General features: G+C 51.5%; 1 protein-coding gene across 1 annotated transcript; it reads left to right on the top strand.

The window, feature by feature from the left end:
* Positions 1-6: 6 nt before the first annotated feature.
* LOC124249452 (translation initiation factor IF-2-like) lies at positions 7-1,271 on the top strand. The gene is made up of 2 exons (XM_046680423.1): positions 7-638; positions 1,216-1,271. The coding sequence occupies exons 1-2, from the start codon at positions 252-254 to the stop codon at positions 1,219-1,221; spliced, it is 393 nt and encodes a 130-aa protein (XP_046536379.1). The 5' UTR covers positions 7-251; the 3' UTR covers positions 1,222-1,271.
* Positions 1,272-19,816: the final 18,545 nt, after the last annotated feature.

Raw genomic sequence — 19,816 nt, 5'->3', positions numbered from 1 at the left:
CGGGCGGGACGCGGGCAGCGCAGGGGCCGGGGCAGGCGGCGGCGGGAGCGGGGCCGCGCGGGCGGGCGGGCGGGCGGGCGTGTCTCGGCCCCGCCGCCGCTCGTGTGTACAGTACGTGTGTCTGGGCGGCCGTCCGCGGGCGAGTGTGCGGCGGGGGCCGCGGGGGCCGGCTCAGTTGAGAGATTGCAGAAGCCGCTCGGCGCCCGCGCGATTGGTCCCCGCGGGGTCATGTGCCCGCCCCTCTGACGTCAATGGCGGCAACGGCGGCGGCCGCCGCGGCTTCGGCCTCTCGCAGGCGGAGTCCGCCGCCGGGCGGGGACGCGCGGGGCCGAGGCGCGGCCCGACGGGAGGGGGCGGCCCCTGGGGAGGGGGCTGGGGCGGGCGAGCCCCGGCAGGCCCGCGGCCCCGCCCGGAATCTGGGGGGGGGGGGGGTGGGCGGGGGCCGCGGGGGCGGGGCGCGTGACGTCACGCCCAGCCGGCCGCGCCCCCGCCGGTGCCCAGGCCGGTGCCGAGCCGTCGGCCCCCGGGCCAGCCGATCGGGGGCCCCTGCCGCCCCCCAGGCCCCTCACCCCGGCCGGCCCGGATCAGAAGTGTCGACGCCCCGAAACGAGTCACCGCGGACGGCCGCGTGCGGCCAGGTGCAAACCCGAGGGACCGGAGCTGGGCTGGGTTGGGCTGGGCTGGAGGGGTGGGGCTGGACTGCTTGACCTCTGACACCCCCTCCCCAGCTCCGGCCGCCCACTTGGCGGGCCGGGTGGAGCCAGAAAACAGAGATATTTCCTCGAATTCAAAATGTCCCCTTAATTATCCGGATAATGAGCCCCCACTGCCTTGGCTCAGCTTGGGGGACTCTGCAGGCCCCCTGGCCTTTTCAGATGTCTGCGCGCCTTGGCCCTTGGGGTCCTCAAGCCGCCTGGGGGTGGGGGGATAGGCTCGCCAGCCCCTCTCCTTCCTTCTGTTTTTGGAGTCTGACCCCTTCGAGGGTACGTAGACAACAAAGACCCCCCCCCCGCCATGAGTGAGTGGTCCAACCCATCCTCTGCCTGCAGCCCAGCAGCCCCGGCTTCTTTACCTCTCCCCTCAGACCGGACCTGGTCATTCATTTCTGTGCCCCAAGGCCCAGCACAAGGTCAGGGAGAGAATCATATTGGAAGCGCCCTTGTGTCAGTCAAGAACTCCATCTTAGAAACAATGACGTTCTCTTTCTGCCATCAGGAGTGACACACCTGAGGCCACCCAGCAAACGCTCGCCTCGGCGGCCAGCTTTCTCATGTCCATGCACTTCTGTGGTTGATACCATTAAAACCCCAGATTTCTGCCTTTTTGTTGTGTGCAGGTGCTTCTGTGGTGAACACACGAGTGTGTGAGGCGTGTGCTGAATGGCATCGTGAATGCGCAGGATGTCCACAGTGTCCCTGCAGTGGGGGTTATCCCCACCCCACTCTCCCCCAAGAACGGACAAGATGGAGGGGCTCCCAGAAGGACCCTGTCCCTGGAGCCCGGCCAGGGCTGGGGGCACGGGGTGCAAAGTAGGGCCCAGCACGTCTCTCTCTAAGCAAGACTCACTTCCAGCCTGCCCAGGAGATGGCAGCGCTGCTCTCTCCTCGTGGGCCTGGGGACTCAGAGTTAGGTGAGAAAATGGGGAATTGCTCTATTCCCCACCATTTCCTGGCGTTTCCATCGATTTCTGAACTTTAACGGCCTTGAGAAAACCATCAAGCTAGAAAAGGGGCAAACCCAAACCTCCACCTCAAGACGTAGATGTGGATGAAGGAGATGGTTGTGACCAAGACCCCCAGGCCGTTAAGGGGTGGCATTAGGTCAGCTGTTCAAACCTTTATGGAGCTCCTGCTGTATGCCAGCTACAGGAGTACTTCCTGTCATAGCCACAGCGTCCTAAGCACTTTCTACGTGCCACGAGTTGTGCATGCATACAACTTTTCCTCCTCACAGCAACCTGAGGACACAGGTGTCATCTCCAACCCCTCTTGTAGAGAAGAGCACAGACAGGCTGAGTGACTTGCCCAGGCTCACTTAGCTCATCAGGGTTGGGCCCAGGACAATGTAAGGACAATGAACCCCCTGTGCTGGGGCTATGGGAACAAAGGCGGGGCTGCCTAACGCAGCCGGGATGAGGCACTGGAGTACATGTCCTCACTCCAAGAGGTGTTTAGGAATCAGATGGAGAAGGGGAAAGGTGCTCCTGGGAGGGGGGATGGCAGTACAGAGAGGTGGCAGAGAGCTCGGCCTGGGTAGGAAACTGCTCGTTTGCCACGCCATGCCAGGTGCCCCGGGGATGCAGGCCAGAGGCCTGAGAGGTGAGCAGGGGCTGAGCAGGCAGTGCCCTGAAATGCAGGCCTGGGGACCAGAATGTCCCCTGAGAGCAGTGGGAGCCACCCTGGGTACCATGCAGGGGAGTGGCTTGCAGATGTCATCTTCATAAGGTCACTGGCTACAGCATGACATGGACGAGGTTTGCAGAGGAGCAGCCTGGAGGCAGGGAGGCTGGTGAGGGTACCCAGGAGGGAGGTGCTGGGGGTCAGCATGAAGTCATGAGTCGGCGGGGGGGAGAGGGGGGTGCCCTGTGACAGGCAGAGGAGCTGCTGTCCACTTCAGGAACATCCACAGACCCTCCTCTGGCCCCATTCTGGGGACACAACTCCAGCAGAACGAGATTTACCAGGGTGCAAAGGATCTCTGATTTCTTGTAGGACACGTAGACATCCTCAACAATGCTTGATATGGTGGTCGATTTGTAAACATTCAATAGGAATATCATGATAAAAATGGCCGGCACCCAAATACCAGGTACGATGCTGGGGTCTTTATATATTTCTTCCCATTTCTTCCTCCAAACCAGCCCAGGAGGCAAGAATTATTATCGTCCCCATCTTAAGGGTGAGAAGTTGAGGCTCAGGGAATCAGACAAGTATGGGCCTCCAGCCAAGATTTGAATGTGAAGTTCTGTTTAACGTCAAATTCCATGTTTTTCCCACACCTCTTTTGTAATGTTTTCCTGAGCAGGCACTCAAGAAGAAAGTATTGAATTCCATCAATGTCATCTTTAAAGAATAATATTTCTTGATTTTAGTTTAAAATCAGTGACATGGAGCCCCCAAGACACTGCAAGCAGAAAAGTGCCTTGAGGGCAGAAAGCAGGAGCTCCTGTTGACAGCAGAGCTAGCTCAGTGTGTGCACACAGTTGGAGCTCAACGAATATGCGATGATGGGTCATCAAACTCGACTATCCTGGTCCATGGGGATTTGCAGGCAGTAGGACCGTGTCAGTCAGTTGGGACAGGATGAGAGGGGATGGCATTGGTACTCAGTCGGTGATAGTCAAGTCCCAGCCTCCTAGATTGGGAGTCACGTAACTCATTGCAGAGCCCCTTGCCTCCCACTCCCCCAGGTTCCTGACCTAAAAAATGAGTCTGGGTCCAGCCGTCTGATTCCATCAGAAGCCGGTCCCTGCCGCCCTCAACCTCTGCAGGAGACACAAGCGCATTGAGTTTCTGTGGATGGACCGTGCACCCAAGTCATGCTCCGTGCCACGGGAGTCCAGACTCTCCAAAGCATGGTCCAGGCCCCTTAGAGTTCACCCTTGAACTTGAGAGGTCTATGGAGCATCAGGAAGGGGAGGGAAGTTCTCAAACCCTTCACTCTCCTCAGGCTTCCACGAGCCAGTTCACTCACCAAAGGTTGCCAGACAAACCTGTCATTTTCTGCATTCTTTGCTGGCATTCCCTCCTTGTTTGAGCCAGTACCAAAGGACAGTGTTCTGCACCCACCTGCTCACTGGAACTCCCTCTCCCACTTCGGTTCAGCAACCCACTGTGGGTTCACCCCCGGGCCACGCTGGTGGAGTGGTGCAAGGACCTGGGGGTATTGTGGTGAACAGATTGTAGACTGCCCTCATGAGCTCACATCTCAACTCTCAGGTCCCTGAAGTCTCGCCTTGAGCCAACTCAGAGGGGAAAGACAGACCTGCTGCCCTGGCTGCCCACAAAGGAGTTTGATGGAGTAACAAAGTCCCTGGTGGGGGAGGAGAGCCTCGGAGCTGATGGCCAGCCCTAGGTGAGGTCCACTGAGGCACCCACTTCTAGCAGCCCTGCCCCTTCCAGCAGACACCCGTGTAGGTAGGCATCCTCCTCCTCCATGTGGTCTCCAGGGGAGCCTTTGCACAGCTCCCTCCGTGCCCCACCCCGCCATGAAATGGCGCACAAACCCTACCACCGTACCCTCCAGAGGCAGGGTTCATTCTAGTTCTGGCCATCGTTGTGTCCGGTGGTGTGATGATAAATGTTTAACAGTCAGCTTGCTGAAGAAAGAAAAACCCTGATTCACAGACTTTGACAATTTTCCTGGTGTAAAATATTCCCACCATGGCCGATTTCAGGCTATAGACATGCATCACTGAAGAGTTGGGAAGAGATGCACCCCGTTCTGGAGTATCTCCACCCTACAAATATGATCGACCGGGGGGTCAGCACGCAACGGCTGAGGGACCAGATTCAGCTCATGGCTTGCAAAACCTGAAATATTTACTATCTGGCCCTTTTACAGAAAAAGTTTGGCGACCCCTGCAGTAGACATAAATAACCTCCAGAACAGAGATACTAGTAACATGTAGTAAAATAATTAGGAAGTGATGAGTTTTATTGCCTTTTTAAAAAATATAATTTATTTAATTGTAAGTTTATATCATTTAATCTTGTTTAATGGCTGTTTGATGACCAGCTTGCACAATTCCTGAAAACTTAACAATCGGCTCTCCCCAGCCGGTGTAGGTCATCTCCAGTGTGCCACTGCCTGTTTCTCCAGCGCCTGGCCCAGAGAAGTTCCACGATGATTGCCTGTTGAGTGGCTGGAACTCTAACTTCAATGCCGACCTTCTAACCACCGGGCCACATGGCCCTGCGAGTAGGGGGAAACCAGACACCCCCTCCCTCCCCAAAATCACCACCCCCGAAAAAAGTACGTGAAGAAGGAAAGAATCTCCTTGCCCTTCCTTTACCAGCTGTGTGTGTCTTTGGTTGATTCTCTACAAAGTGGGGTTGTAACAGTACCTTTCTGCAGTTGTAGAAGTTAAACAAGATCATCGACCTCGAGCTCGCAGCCCGGCATGGAGTAAGCACTTGGAATGAGCGTTAGCTATGTCACATCACCACCGTCGTCCTAGAACCCGTGTTCACACGGCCCTGGTCACGGGCCCTCCATCCAGTGCACTTCTCTGAACCTCCCCCGTCTGCCCAACAACTGGCTGCAGACACTCTCGACGCAGCATGTCTCAGAGTTTCCAACCTTGGCACTTGGACCTTCGGGGCTGGATAATTCTCACCTTGGTGGCAGGCAGCTGTCCCGTGCACTGTAGGGTGTTTGGCAGCATCCCTGGCCTCTACCCCCACAAATACCGGTAATAGTCCCCAACTTGTGACAACCAGAATGTCTCCAGGCATTGCCAATGTCACCTGGGAAGCATAATCACCCCTGGTTGAGAGCCCCTTGTTTGAAGGAAGCTGTTTTCCCTGCCCCCTGAGCTGGTGCAGGCTGCTCCCCGGCCATGCCGTGGGTCCCAGTGTGAGGAGATTATATTGTCCACACTCATGCGACGTCACGTTCCTCCTCAGACTCCACTTCCCGGGGACTGGAGTGAACCGGCAGCTGGCTTTGTCAGACTGTCAAGGAGCACGGGCACCCACAGGATGGAATAAGGTGCAACCTGTTTTCAGTCGTGTTTTTGGAGCCTATATAGTGGCATGAGGCCACGCCTGTAATAAAACGCCAAGCACCAAAAGCAAGCATCGAAATTATTTGTCCTTAAGTGGTCCCAATTTCGTAGCCACCTATGGCGTTATTGCTTTGGAAGAACTCTCTGGAAGCTCCGTCTGAAAACTGTCTCGAAATTGCGTCAGCCAGGAGAGCATTCCCGAACCTCATTTTGAACAGGCATGAGACACCAGCATAATGGAACACACACTCCGTCCCGATGGCATTTAATGTACTGATCAAATAATAAAATGCGCTTAGTCTCCCAGTCTAAGGAGAGGAGTCGTGTTTTCATCCTGAAGTCTGTGAACATCCCCCTCCGTCTTCTGAGCTGGATATGAAGTCAGCACACCCTCTAGAATCATCAGAGGGGAGGGCGGGCAAGGGCTGGGAGCGTGTCTCCTCTTTAGCAGCCTGTGATCCTGGGTGGCTCAGTGATTACTGTGACTCCCCCCACCTTCTCTGGTTTTGGGGAGCAAGCTTGGGCATCCGTGGAAGGAACATGAAGTACCACCCTCTCCCCACTTCTTTCTCACTTTCACCAAATAATTAAGTCTGAGATTAATAAAAAAAAAAGTATTACAGAGGATTGAACGTTTATACAGAGCTAATATTTCTTACAATCAGTGGATGGATTGATGGAGTCACATACACACACCAAAACCTTAATAGTGGTTAGCTTGTTTTTCCCCCTCTTTAAATCAATGTTATTGCAGTATAATTTGCATGTCATAAAATGCACCCATTTTAAAAGAACAGGTTGATGAGTGTTGACGCATGTGTGCACCATGGAACCACCACCTCAATCAAGATATTGCTACAGAAGAGTGCCACAACCACAGAAACGTTTCTCTGTGCTCCTTTGCAGCTGATTCCAAGCCACCCACTTCCGGCCCCAGGCAACCCCCATCTCTCTTCCGTGACTTTAGATAGTTTTACCCCTTCTCAAACTTCATGTGCATAGAATCAGAGGGCATGCCTTCCTTTGAGTCTGACTTCTTTGACTCAGCATAAGGGTTTTTAATGTTCATCCGTGTAAGTCCGTGTTGGTCTGTTCCTTGCATGGCTGCCTATATACATGGATATAACGTGGGGGAATTTTTTTCTTCTTTATGCCTCCTTTCCCTCACCCCCAAATTCTCTGCAAGGAGCATGGATTGATTTAATTTTTTAAAAGAAGATAAATGCCTTCACTTTTTAAAAATTCCCAGGGACTTTGTGAAGAACCCAAATGCCAGGCTGCTGCCGACTCGTGGACGTAGACGCCTGGCACAGCCACGCAGAGGACTGAAGGCCATGGATCAGATTTTTTAAAATAAAAACCACTGTGTTTTTCAGATTAATTGCATCTCTCTCCCACACTAGCCTTTGCGGTGAGCTGCTCAAATTGACCAATTTAAATGTGACCTCTTTTCTTTCCCCTTCATCCGCTCTGAGTCAGTTGCTAAGAAGCAGAGAAAGGAAGTATCTGGGGGGAAGTGTGTTACACATGTGGAGTACATGCCACTCTTCCAAATTCAACCACACCCCCCTTTGCATCGGCCTCTCTGGCCAACCTCGGGGCAGGCAATGGTGATGGTGTCGTCCCATTTTGCAGATTGGGAAGCTAAGGCAAGATCAAGGGTTTGTCTGAGATCCCACAGCAAGAGAGTGGGAGGAAGCCATTCAGGTAGGATAACAAAGAGGTCACAAGCACAAGCTTTGGATTTGGATCTCAGCTGTCCACCTTCCTTAGCTGGGTTACACTAACCAAATCTCTTAACCTCTCTGAACCTCAGTCTCTTCATCTACGAAACAGAGATCCAGTCCTGATACTCACAATGGAGCCAGTGAGATACTGCACGTAAAGTGCTCAGAACAAGGCTCGGGAAGAAGTTGGTGCACAATAAATGGTGGGGGAAAAAACGATTTCTCAACTCCTGGTCTCTTCTTTCTTCAACCACAGCACAAAACTGGAACCGATTCCAGCCTTCCTGAGCTGAACGGAAAGGAGTGGACATTTTCTTGTAGCTCCAGGAAGCAGAGCCTCGCAGATGCAGAGAAATGAGAAGGCAGGCACCAGCGTCCAGTCGTTAGCCAAGGCACCTTGGTTGCAATGGAGAAACCAGAGTAGCTTCAGCCAAGAGTGGAAATGGGTTATGAGGAATCGAGAGTGTCTCACAGAGCCCCCGGGGCATAAAAGTAGCCAGGTCTCAGAAAGAGCCAGAGACCAGGGACCCAGGGGCCTTCTATCTGCTTCGCGTGTCTGCTCTCTGCGTCATCCTTCCCCTATCCCAGGCTTCTCTGCTGTGCTGCTCCGGCATGACGGAAGGTGGCCATTGGAGAAACCAGCTGGGATCAAAACAGGATTTCTTTGGTCCAGTCCCAGGGTAGGACTTGTTGTCCCAGCTTGGGCCAGATGCCCACCCCAGCCAGTGTCCGAGCCAAGCTGTCCAAAGATGGTTGCTGGCGACCGCTCCCCAGAGGTGAGAAGGACAGTCAGGTGGGTCACCGGGAGCTTGGTGGGCCCCCCCAAGAAATGTCTTATTACAAATAACAACCGATTCTTTCACCATGTTCCCCAACCTTGTGCATTTCTTTATTTTATTAATAATAGTAGCAAATATCCACGTACGGCTTACTGTGTGCTAGCCACTGGTATGAACACTTTGCATATATTGACTCCTTTATATCAAACCTCACAAAAATGTAGTGAGGTTTATTTTGTCCACTGTACAGATGAGGAAACTGAGGTTCAGAGAGGTTACACCACTTGCCCAAGGTCACACTGGAACCCGGACAATCTGGTACCAGGCCTGCTCTCTCAGCCACCATGCCATGCTGCCCGTTTTAGCCCCAATCGTGCATTTTATAATTCCTCTGTTAGCCCAGCTCTCAAAATGAGAAAAAAAAAAGATAAGGACGGGAAAGAATGTGACATCTGACATTTCACAAGAGCATTTAACGGCCGATGATGGAAGATGCTAGAGCTTCGCTGGCCATCCTCACTGTTTCCTTTGAACTGGGGTTGGGTGAGCAGGCACAGCAGCGTTGTCCTTGCCTCTGTCTGCAGCCCCGTCACACTCCCCTTGGCTGGGACCCCTGGGCCAGGACCTGCAGCTTCTCTGCCTCTTCTCCCGCCTCTGCACGTAGCAGGTGCACAGTGAGGTTTGCAGTTGCTGAGAAAATGTGTCCCCCACCTTATAGTTTCCCAAGGGCTTCCAGAGACAGGCAAGGAGGTCAGTGAAAACAGCATCTGCGTGATCCCTCAAGGAAGGGGAGTCTGCGGAGAGAACACACACATGGAACCCAGCCGACGCTGAATGACCAGGCCTCGGGGAGGTCATGGCGGGTCCTGCACAAAGGCTCCCCTCTCCCTTTTCTTCCTCCTCTCTCTGGGAGTCTGTTCTGGTGCCTCACGAAACACTGCCTGCCTCTGATTGTGTGTCTGGAGGTGGGCCCCAAAATGGCCAGCTCAGCCCAGGCCCCAGGGCTCGGTGGTCACCGAGTCCCGGGTTCCCACCTCTGAATGTCCAGGGAAGGGATCTGGTGGACCTTCCTAGACTTTGTCCAGCCAGGCCCCCTGGGTCTCTGGTTCTGGGCCCCAGGCTCAAAGAAGGAAAGTGACTTGCCCACGGTCTCCCAGAGAGAAGGCCACTGAGCCTGGATTCTGGTCAGTTAGCACCCAAATTTGTTTCCTGAGGCTGCTGCAGCAATGTACCACAGACTGGGGGCTCAAACAACAAAATTTATTCTCTCACAGCTCTGGAGGCTGGAAGTCCAAAATCAAGGTGTCGGCAGGGCTGGTGCCTTCTGAGGGCTGTGAGAATGGGATCCGGCCCATGCCTCCCCCTAGCTTCTGGACGTCTGGGGGTAGTCTGGCCCTCCTTGGCTTGTAGACAGATGCAGCACCCGATCTCTGCCTTCAGGTTCCAGGCTTTCTCCCTGTGTGTGGCTGTGTCCAGACTTCCTCTTGTGAGGACACAGTCATTTAGGATTAGGGGTCCACCCTACTCCAGTACGACCGCATCTTAACTTATGACATCCGCAATGACCCGATTTCCAAATAAGGTCACAGCGTGAGGGACTGGGGGCCCAGGACTTTGACATCTTTTGGAGGGACACAATTCAACCCATAACTGAGCCCAAAGCCTGCCACAGATGTGCCACCTCACGCTCCCTAGGCCTCCTCTGGCCCTGGAGGGTGCCGCACATCCTGTTTTCTCTGGAACAGGCGTGCACACAGGTCTGCCCTACTGTCCTGGAGCTCACACGAGAGCATTCACAGGGAGAGGCTGTGATTCAAGCGGAACCCCCCCTCCCTGGGTGCCCGGGTCAGGACGTGACTCAACTCTGGGTGAAGCACCCAGGGAGGCTGTGTTCAGACGGACAGCCCATTGTCTGTGCTTCTCCAGTTTCATCAGGCAGTTTTAGAGGCATTAAACCCGAACAGGTCACACTGGGCTAACGAATTTCATTCTGCGTGGACGACGATGACCCACGAACCAAAGCCGGCAACTGTGACCTCTGGCCGTGTGGTCTCACAGTGGCGGTGGTTGACAGGTGGCTGGATCCTGGGCCAGGGATTCAGGCAAGTGGTTTATTTCTATACTTATTCACTTTTCTGGACGTTAACTAGCCAAATCTACCCTGAGGATTAGTTGCCTTTCAGATGCATGGATCTGGGTTCAGGGTGGGAAAGCCGGCCCTGCCCATTTCTTCAGCCATAACAGACATCACCAATCCATTGCAGAATGCTACCTAGGATCACAGGCCTGGGAGTGCAGGGCGGGGCCTGGAGTCCAGGATGGTGTACACTAGAGCCTGCGTTCGTTTTGTACTTTGATTTGGTGACTCACAGGTTTCAGCCTGTACTTGGTGTTTGGCTCCTTGAAAGGAACAGTGCTCAAGGGGCCACCAACACATCCAAAGCCGGGCAGCAGTGACCCCTCCTCCTTCATTCCCAGGGAGCAGTCAGGGAGAGGGAACATTTGCCTTGACAGAGCTAGAAGAAAGCCCTAGGGCGTCTTCTGGTCCACCCCCCCTATTTTGCAGGTGGGGGAAACTGAGGCTCAGACAAGGGAAAAAGGAGGCTTACCCCAGACCACACAGGTGATGGGCGGCAAAACCAGGCTCAGAGCTCCTGACCCCCCCACCACCACAGGTCGCCCCATCAACCTCCTGCTTTTCTTCGCCGGCAGATGATGGAGGATGCCAAGGACCTGTGTATTTCTCCCCTGTCTGCTTGTTGTCTGCGTCTGTGGTGTCCGATCCCTGGGGAGACTCATCTTCTCCTGTTCCTTCTGCCCCAGCCCCTCAAAACCAGGCTGGGCTGCTTCCTCTCCATCCCTAATGATGTGTGTGCCATTGCTTCCACCCTCTCTTGGGATTTCTACAGCTTTTCACACCTTCCCTGCATTTCCTCCGGCCTCCCTCCTGGTGTCATGGCCCTCAGCCCCAGGGAGAGGAGTCCATCCCAGCTCCCAGCCCTGACTCCACCCCTGCCATTTCCACTGAGCCCCCCTGGCTCTGGTCCTCCCCCACATCCCCTCATTCTGCCACCTTCAACTGCCCCATGCTGGTGGTCCTTCCAGAGGGCCTAATGGACAGGGCGGGCCCAGCCAATAAAGTGAAGACACCCCCTAGGTGGCTACAAACCAAGGTGGCTGTGAAAAGTCTAGCAGTCCAGGGACTTTTTTAAACATGTTTTCTTCTACAAAAATAATCTATTTTCACTTGGAAAAATAAGAAGATATGGATAAATTAAAAAACAAATAATAATGACTCTTAATTAGGCACCTACCATATTCTAAGCATCATACACATAATCCTCAAACGAGAAATTCTATAGGACAGATGACACAGTTTCTTCAACAAATAAAAGGCCAAGAAAAAAAACATGAGAGAAGGATAGTATTTAGATTAGAAGAAACTTAAATGTGTTATCAACTGCAGAGACAGGTGGATGGATAGATATGTGACAAAGAAAGTACAGTGACACGCAAGTGGCTGGATGTAGGCGGTTATACAGTCGCTCGCGGTCAAATTCTTCTGCCTTCGTGGGATGTCTTCGTATCCTCCTAATAAAACACTGGGGGGAAAGGATGGATCAGCCAAAAGCCATGTGTGCATCTTGTGGATCCTGATTCAAGCAAATCAAATTAAAAAGACATTTATGGGGCCATCGAGGACGATTAAACACTGATTAGATAGTAGATGATATTAAAAAATGGTTTTTAAAAAACTTTACTCATGAGAATGGTATTGTGGTGATTTTTTTTAAAGGAGTCTTTTTGTTCAGAATTTGCTTTAAAATAACCAGCAAGGAGGAGAGGTGGGGAGGTACAGCTGAAACAAGATTGACAATTTATTGCTAATTGTCGAAGCTGGGAAATGGAGCTTTACTAGACTATTTCTTCTTCTGCTGTGAAGGTTTGAAAATTTCCATAATAAAGAGTTAAAAAAATTTTAAAAACCCACTCTGTAGTAGGGACTATGACTTTGCAGTTAAAGCAATGAACTGAGGCCTAGAGACGTCCGCGTCCGAGACCTAGACCACCCAGCCAGTGAATGCCTTAGCTGACATCCCATCACCCACTCTTCACACCTTGAGAATATCCTTCTAGACCTTCCATGCATGTAAAAGGATTCTGCATGACTTGAAAAGGTGTAGACCGCCTGACTCCGCCCCGAGGCAGCACAAATGCGTCCTTCAGCGCATCCTTCTGATGCGGAGCTACGGCAAAGGAAGTAACCCACCTGGAGAGCCTTCTCAGCCGAGCATCCTGGCCTGCGTGATTTCCAGGACACTCACTAATCCTCCAGCATTATTATTAGGTCAGATTATTGTCCCCATTTTTACAGAGAAGGAAACAAGCTCAGAAAGGAGAAGTGGGTTGTCCAAGGTCACAGAGCTAATAACCCATAGAAAATTCATGCACGTATTGGATGCTGTGACTCAATTAAGTTCTGCCTGCCCCTCTCGCCAGGAACCTCCAGGAGGGCCGTACTCTTGTCTGCTTCCCTTACCACTTGCAGAACCTGAATAGGAGAAATAAAGATGGGCTGAATGCACAAAGGAACCCACAAAGAGGTGGCTGGGATTTGAACCTCCCTTGCACCAAGCAGCTTCTATACTAGGCACCCTTTTTGAGAAAAATTGCAAAATACACACAACATAAAATTTACTATCTTAACCATTTTCAGCTCGGTGGCACTAAGTATATTCACAATATCGTGCAACCAGCACCACCATCCATCTCCAGAACTTTTCCACCTTCCCATATTGAAACTGTGCACTCATTAAATGCCAGCTGCCCATCTCCCTCCCCTTAGCCCCAGCAGCCACCATTCTTCTTTCTGTCTCTAGGAATTTGGCTGCTCTAGGTACCTCATATGAGTGGAGCCATACGGTATTTGTCCTTTTGTGACTGGCTTATTCCATTTAGCATAATATTCTCAAGGTTCATCCACATTGTAACATGTGTCAGAATTTTCTCCCTTTTTAAGGCTGAATAATATTCCATTGTATGGATAGACAACACTTGATTTATCTGCTTATCCATCAATGGACATTTGGGTTGTTTCTACCTTTCGACTATTGCGAACAATGGTGCTATGAACACACATCTCTCTGAATCTCTGGGTTTTTTTTATGGGTATATGCAGAAAAAGTAGGATTGCTGGATCCTATTGGAATTCTCTTTTTCTAGGTACCCTTCTGAATCAAGTTTTATCCTGTATTTTTCACCTAAGCACAAGCCTTTCCATGTTGCTATGTTTTTGTAACTTTGGCGGCCACTGCTGGGGCCCAGCGAGGTAGAGCACTTCCTGCCAACTTTGTGCAGCCCGCACTCCTCTGCAGCCTCCTTCCTGTGTCTGTCTGGTCCACCCGAGTCACAGCCCTCGTGACTCCGTCTCAGGGACTCTGACTAGCTTAGGGCCCCTGGGCCACACCTGAGATCTCCCTTCGTGCCCGCTTCCTAATTTCGTTCTGTGATCCTTTGTCCTCAGGAGCTGAATGCTCCTTCTCGCTCTGGAGACAGCGACTGTGCTCCCCTGGTCTCTTCTCTGCTCTCTCTCCCCCGTGTCTAAGTCTCTCAGTAAGGTTGCATGAACGAATGTTATTGAAGTAATTAAGTAATTACCTCCTCTCCTGGGGGTTGTTTCCAACTTTTCAATATTATTAACAAAGCAACAACAAAGAGAGGATGTTTCTTCATGCCATTAAATCAGTTCCTTAAGACATATTTCCAGGAGCGGAATAACTCATCAGTGGATTTGGGCATGGGGGCAGGAAAGGAAAGAAAATGGCAGATTGGGGGACATTCACTGAACAAGGGAGCTGGAAGGAAGGGTATGTTGGTGACGGAAAGGATGGATGAAGGAGTGTTCCAGTGCCCTGCCCTCCCCCCAAGATATGCCCACTGAGAACCTGTGAATGTGGCCTTATTTGGAAGAAGAATTTTGGCAAATGTAATTGAGGGTCTCAAGATGAGATCATCCTGGATTAGAGCGGACCCTAAATCCATTGACAATCCTCAGAAGAGAAGAGAAGGGGACAGAGACATAGAGACACAGAGAAGAGGCAACGTGAAGATGGAGGCAGAGATTGGAGTGACGCATCTCCAAGCCAAGGAATGCCAAGAACTGCTGAGGAATTGCCATGAGGGGCACAGGACAGATTCTCCCTCGGAGCCTCCAGAAACACTCAACCCTGTCGATGCTTTGACTTCAGACTTCTGGCCTCCCCGACTGTGAGAGAATCCATGTCTGTTATTTTAAGGCACCAAGTTTGTGGTAATCTGTTACGGTAGTCACAGAAAACGAATAGAGTCTCGGGCTCCGCAGCCCCTTCCAGAAGGTCACAGCCACAGCTGCAGGCTCCAGCTGGGCTCGTCCCCGCAGCAGGCACAGACGTTAGTGTGCTGGGTGCTCAGTCCTTTCAGGGAGAAAGGCCTGGGTGTGCCATGGTGTTGACGCTGGGGAACTGCACGTCGGGGCCTCGGCCCACGAGGGAAACCAGAGCATGAAATGGGGTGGATGGAGCCACTGGCAACCCGTCTGGCAAAACAAGATTAGATTATTTTCATACATCCCACGCACAAATAAATTCCAGGTGGACTGAGGCCAAGATGTGAGGAATGAAACTCGAAATTATTTAGTAGAAAATATAAGATGATGTTTCCATGACCTTGGTGTAGGAAGGATTTCTTAAACAGGATAAACATCGGGGCCGGAAGCATTTGGCCGCGTTCAAATGACAAACCTCTGGACATCAAAGGATCCTTCAAGAAGTGTAAAGGCCAGCTCCAGACCAGCAGCAAAGGCTGGCTGTGCCGGTCAGGATCCAGGATTTACAAAGAATTCCTGCAAATCAGTATGAAATATACTCTTCACTCCAACCGAAAAAGGGGCAAAGATATGAGTAGGGAATTCTGCAAGGCAGAAGCAAGAACTTACAAAATAATGCTAAATCTCACTAAAAAATCAGCGGGTGCAAATGGAGTGACAATGACATGCCATTGACTTTCATCAGATTGGAAGAAAATGAAGAAGTCTGACGATGTCTGGTAACCGTGAGGCCATGGAGAAAAAGGCAGGAAGGCCTATGTCCTGCTGGCCAACGTGCCTCAGTACAACCAGGGTGGAAAACAATGGCCTCCCTTGGTGTTACAGGTGACTTGTGCCCCGTCCCCCCATTCATTTGCTAAAGCCCTGACCCCAGCACCTCAGAATGTGACTGCGTTTGGAGATGGGACTTTAAAGAGGTGATTAAGATAAAATGAAGCCATTAGGATGGGCTCTGATCCAATATGACTGGTGTCCTTATAAGAAGGGGAGATTAGGACAAAGACATACAGAGGGAAGATCACGCGAGGACACAGCAAGAAGACACCGCCTACAGGCCAAGGAGAGAGGCCCCAGAAGGAACCAGCCCTGCCCATGCCTTGATCTCGGACTTCCAGCCTCCACAAGTATGAGATGATACATTTCTGTTGTTTAAGCCCCGAGTCTGCAGTATTTTATCACGGCAGCAGACTAATACACCCGGTACAGTTAAAGCTGTTCAAATCTTCCTCCCGTAGTTTAACTCATGGGTATAAATCATAGTCCTTTGTTACTCAAAGTGTGGTCCCCGGACCAGCATCAGCAGCTTCACCTGGGAGTTTGTTAGAAATGCAGAATACTCTCGGCCGCGCTCCAGCCCTCCTGGATCAGCATCTGCATTTTAAGTTTGACTTGTAACTAGTGGTTCCTCTCAAGCTGTTACGTGCACACCGATCCCCTGGGGACCTCGTTACACTGCAGATTCTGGTTCAGAGGTCTGGGTGGGGCCTGAGACTCTGCGTCTCTAACGAGCTCCCAGGAATGCTGCTGGGGGTGGTCTGAGAAGCACACTTGGAGGAGCCAGGGGCCAACCCAGTGGTCCCCGAGCTGCCTGCACAGCCCCATCGCCGTCTCGGAGGCAGGAGGAACAGTGCCTGCATCCTCGCCGACGTCAATCAAATCAGACTCTTTGGGTTGGGGACTGGGCATTAATATTCTTTCAAGTTCCCAGATGACTCTAAAGTGCTGCCAAGATTGAGAAGCACTTTCAAGCAGATGAATCGCCTGGAAGGACAGAGGCTCAGGCATCTTGAGTAGACTGGGGCGTGGTCTCTACAGTTTTATCAGGTTCCCCAGGGGACGCCGGGTGCCTCTCCGAGTTTGAGAACCACTCACCCTAGAGCAGTAGCTCTCAAACTTGGGCGGGCTCAGAGTCCCGGAAGGGATCTTGAAAACATAGATGGCCCGGCCCCACCCAGGGTGTCTGATCCAGCAGAGCTAGGGAGGGGCCCAGAAGTCTGCGTTTCTAACAAGTTCCCAAACGAGCTGATACTGCTGGTTCCAGGACCCCGCTTTGTACCTGTGCACAAAAAGACAGGTTAGAACATTCACTGAAGCACTTTTGAGTATTGAAAAATCAGAAGTCATCTATCTGGCCGTTGTTACAGGTTGATTTGTGTCCCCCAAGAGATGCTGATGTCCTAACTCCCAGTCCCTGTGAACGTAATCGTCTTTGGAAATAGGATCTTTGCAGATGATCAAATCAAGACGAGGTCATTGGGGTCAGATCTAATCCAGTGTGACTGGTGTCCTTATACACAGAGGAAAATTTGGAAGAGAGACAGAAATGCATTGAGTGAAAATGATGGGGGGGCCAGCCTGGTGGCACAGCAGTTAAGTTCGCACGTTCCACTTCGGTGGCCCGGGGTTCGCCGGTTCGGATCCCGGGTGCGGACATGGCACCGCTTGGCAAGCCATGCTGTGGTAGGCGTCCCACATATAAAGTGGAGGAAGGTGGGCACGGATGTTAGCTCAGGGCCAGTCTTCCTCAGCAAAAAGAGAAGTATTGGCAGCAGATGTTAGCTCAGGGCTAATCTTCCTCAAAAAAAAAAAAAGAAAAGAAAATGATGGGAAGACTCACGGAGAATGCCATTTACGAGCCCGGGAGTGTCTCAGGCTACCAGAAGCTAGGGGAAAGTCATGGAACAGGTTCTCTGTCACAGTCCTCAGAAAGGACCAACCCTGCTGATGCCTGGATTTCAGACTTCCGGTCTCCAGAACAGTGAGAATAAATGTCTATTGCTTAAACCCCCCAGTCCATGATATTTTAGTATGGCGGCCTAGCATGTTAACACAGCCATCCACCAAAGAATGGCTCATCGACTGTGGGACAGGCAGACCCGAAGTCCTGTGGGGTCGGTTCCAGATCACAGCAAGAAAGCGAGTGTCGCAATAAAGCGAGTCACACAAATTTTTTGGTTTCCCAGTGCATATAAAAGTTATGTTTACATTATACTGTAGTCTATTAAGAGTGCAACAGCATTATGTCTAAAAAAACATAATTTTTAAATTGCGTCTAATTAAAAAATACTTTATGGCCAAAAAATGCTAACCATCGTCTGAGCCTTCAGCACGTCGTAGTCTTTTTGCCAGTGGAGGGCCTTGTAAAAAACACAATACATGTGAAGCACAATAAAGCATGGTTTGCCTGTACACATCCAACAGGATAATATCTAAGGGTGAAAACGATCAACGAGAGCAGGTCGCAGGGTGACACCCACAGTTTAAAACCATTCACACCAAGTTTGAAAACACAAAAACAACAGATCTAGTTTTTGCAAACATAAAACAGTAATAGTCTAAAAACATGCAAGGGAAGAGAAACACCAAGTTTTATCCAGAGAGTGGGGTGTGTCCCTGGAGACAGAAGACTGGGCTACAGAGCCCCCTGAAGTTGGGAGCTTCAGCTGTATCTAGAACGTTATTCTTCTTGAGAAGGATTGAAAGAAAGAAGGTAAAGTTCATGCATTCAACAAATATTGAGCAACCACCAGGTGAGGGGCAGGGTGGACCCTGTGCAATAGTGCCCCAAGAGTCTGGGTAAATGCTTCTTAATTCACTACCTCTCTCTGGGCAGACATCGCCCCCCGTCCCCCACCAACCATTACAAGGGTTTCTCCACACATGGGTGAGCATCAGAAAGCAGCATTTTACCCACATTTGCAAGCGTGTGTGCATGCACACACAGAGACTTCGAAAAGAGTAACACGACATAGCAATTTTCTCTCCCTTTTTTTCATTAAAAAACAGAAAAATTCAGATCCATCTTTCACACTGTAGTAATAAAAAGGAAAAAAACAAAAACAAGCCAAGAAAGAAGCTGCCAGCAAGACAAGACGAGCCCAGTTTCCAGCAAAAAGGCATGCAAATCCCAGAGCCTGTAAACCCACAAAGGCCCAGGAGGAAATGCGAAGAGTAAACAAATTTATGGAAAAGGTTCAGCCTCAGAGAGTGGCCAGAATCCCATCCCCAGCTGCACACAGCAGGGGGGCTCTGGGGTGTGGGGAGCTCCCAGGAGCTGAGGTGGGGTCTGGGAGTTCCTACCTGAGCTGGCCAACTGAGCAAGCTGAGAAAGACAGGGAAGCCCCCCAAACGACGTTCAGAGAGGCCAGGAGTCTGGAGTGCGGGATGCATGCCTTCACCTGGCAGGTCGTTCACAAGTGCTGGCAGCTGGCTGTCCTGCCTGCCAGGGACCTGCGTCATCCACAACTGCCTTGGGCACATGGCACTGGCCCTGACCTTGATTTGCTTTCAGCCTCCCGGGAGGTGAGATGGACAGCAAGCTCTGCGGGCTGAGCCAGCTGCTGCTGGCGCAGCCCTGCCCTCCAGGAGCGCCCAGCCAGGAGGGTGGAGAGCAGGTGTCCACTGGGTCATTTATACAGCCGCTGGCCCAGATGGGCAGGTGTCCGGGATGCTGTAGGGAGGTCAGAGTTAAGGTGCTCATTCCACTGGGCTTGGAAGAAAGGAGAGGGATGTACCTGGCAGGGAGGGAGGGGCTGGGGAAGGATTTTCCTAGAAAAGGGAGTATGGAAAAAAAAAAAAAAGATACAGTATATCCAGGGAGATGCTCCCCTTGGGAGCGCAGGCTGGCGGCAGCTGAGGAACGAGCACCCGGTCCTGGAGACCCAGGGATCAGGGCTAGTCCCTAATCGTCTAGGAGCTGCCTTCCTCCTCTGGAAGGCGTGCTAACCTGGTCCGCCTACAGCCTCTTGCAGGCTCAAAGGAGGCAACAGGGATGGCCTGTGGATTGCAACCCACTCCCAGAGATTGTTTTCACTGTGTTTGTTCTTGTGACCTCGTGGGGAGTTGATAAGGACTCTGGATGTTGTGCCATCATTGGATCCAGAAAACAGTGCATTTGATCATCGCTCCATTAACAGGGATCTATTGAATGCCTACTATGTGCTGAGCCTTGCCTGCCTGGGTGCTGGGGACAGAGCTGTTATAGAGACACATGCAAAGGAGACGCGCGAAATCCAAGGTGTGTTAGGTGCTGTGAAAAGATAAGGAGAAAAAGGAAGTGGGGATAGAGGAGAGTGAGTGGGGAGGGCTGGATTTTAGATAAGATGGGCCCTTTAATTTCGTCTGGGAATGCATCACTCTCCAAGCACATAGTAGGTGCTCAAAAAATATTTGTCAAATGAATCCTAAAACATAAAATGGGCAAGAGATCTTGAAAATC

This window comes from Equus quagga, chromosome 13 (genome assembly GCF_021613505.1).
Source record: "Equus quagga isolate Etosha38 chromosome 13, UCLA_HA_Equagga_1.0, whole genome shotgun sequence".
NCBI classification, from domain to species: domain Eukaryota; kingdom Metazoa; phylum Chordata; class Mammalia; order Perissodactyla; family Equidae; genus Equus; species Equus quagga.
This window is presented reverse-complemented; position numbering and strand designations above follow the sequence as displayed.

Bases quoted from the DNA above. Each gene is read 5' to 3' on its own strand.
- LOC124249452 (XM_046680423.1), top strand. From the start codon at position 252: ATGGCGGCAACGGCGGCGGCCGCCGCGGCTTCGGCCTCTCGCAGGCGG.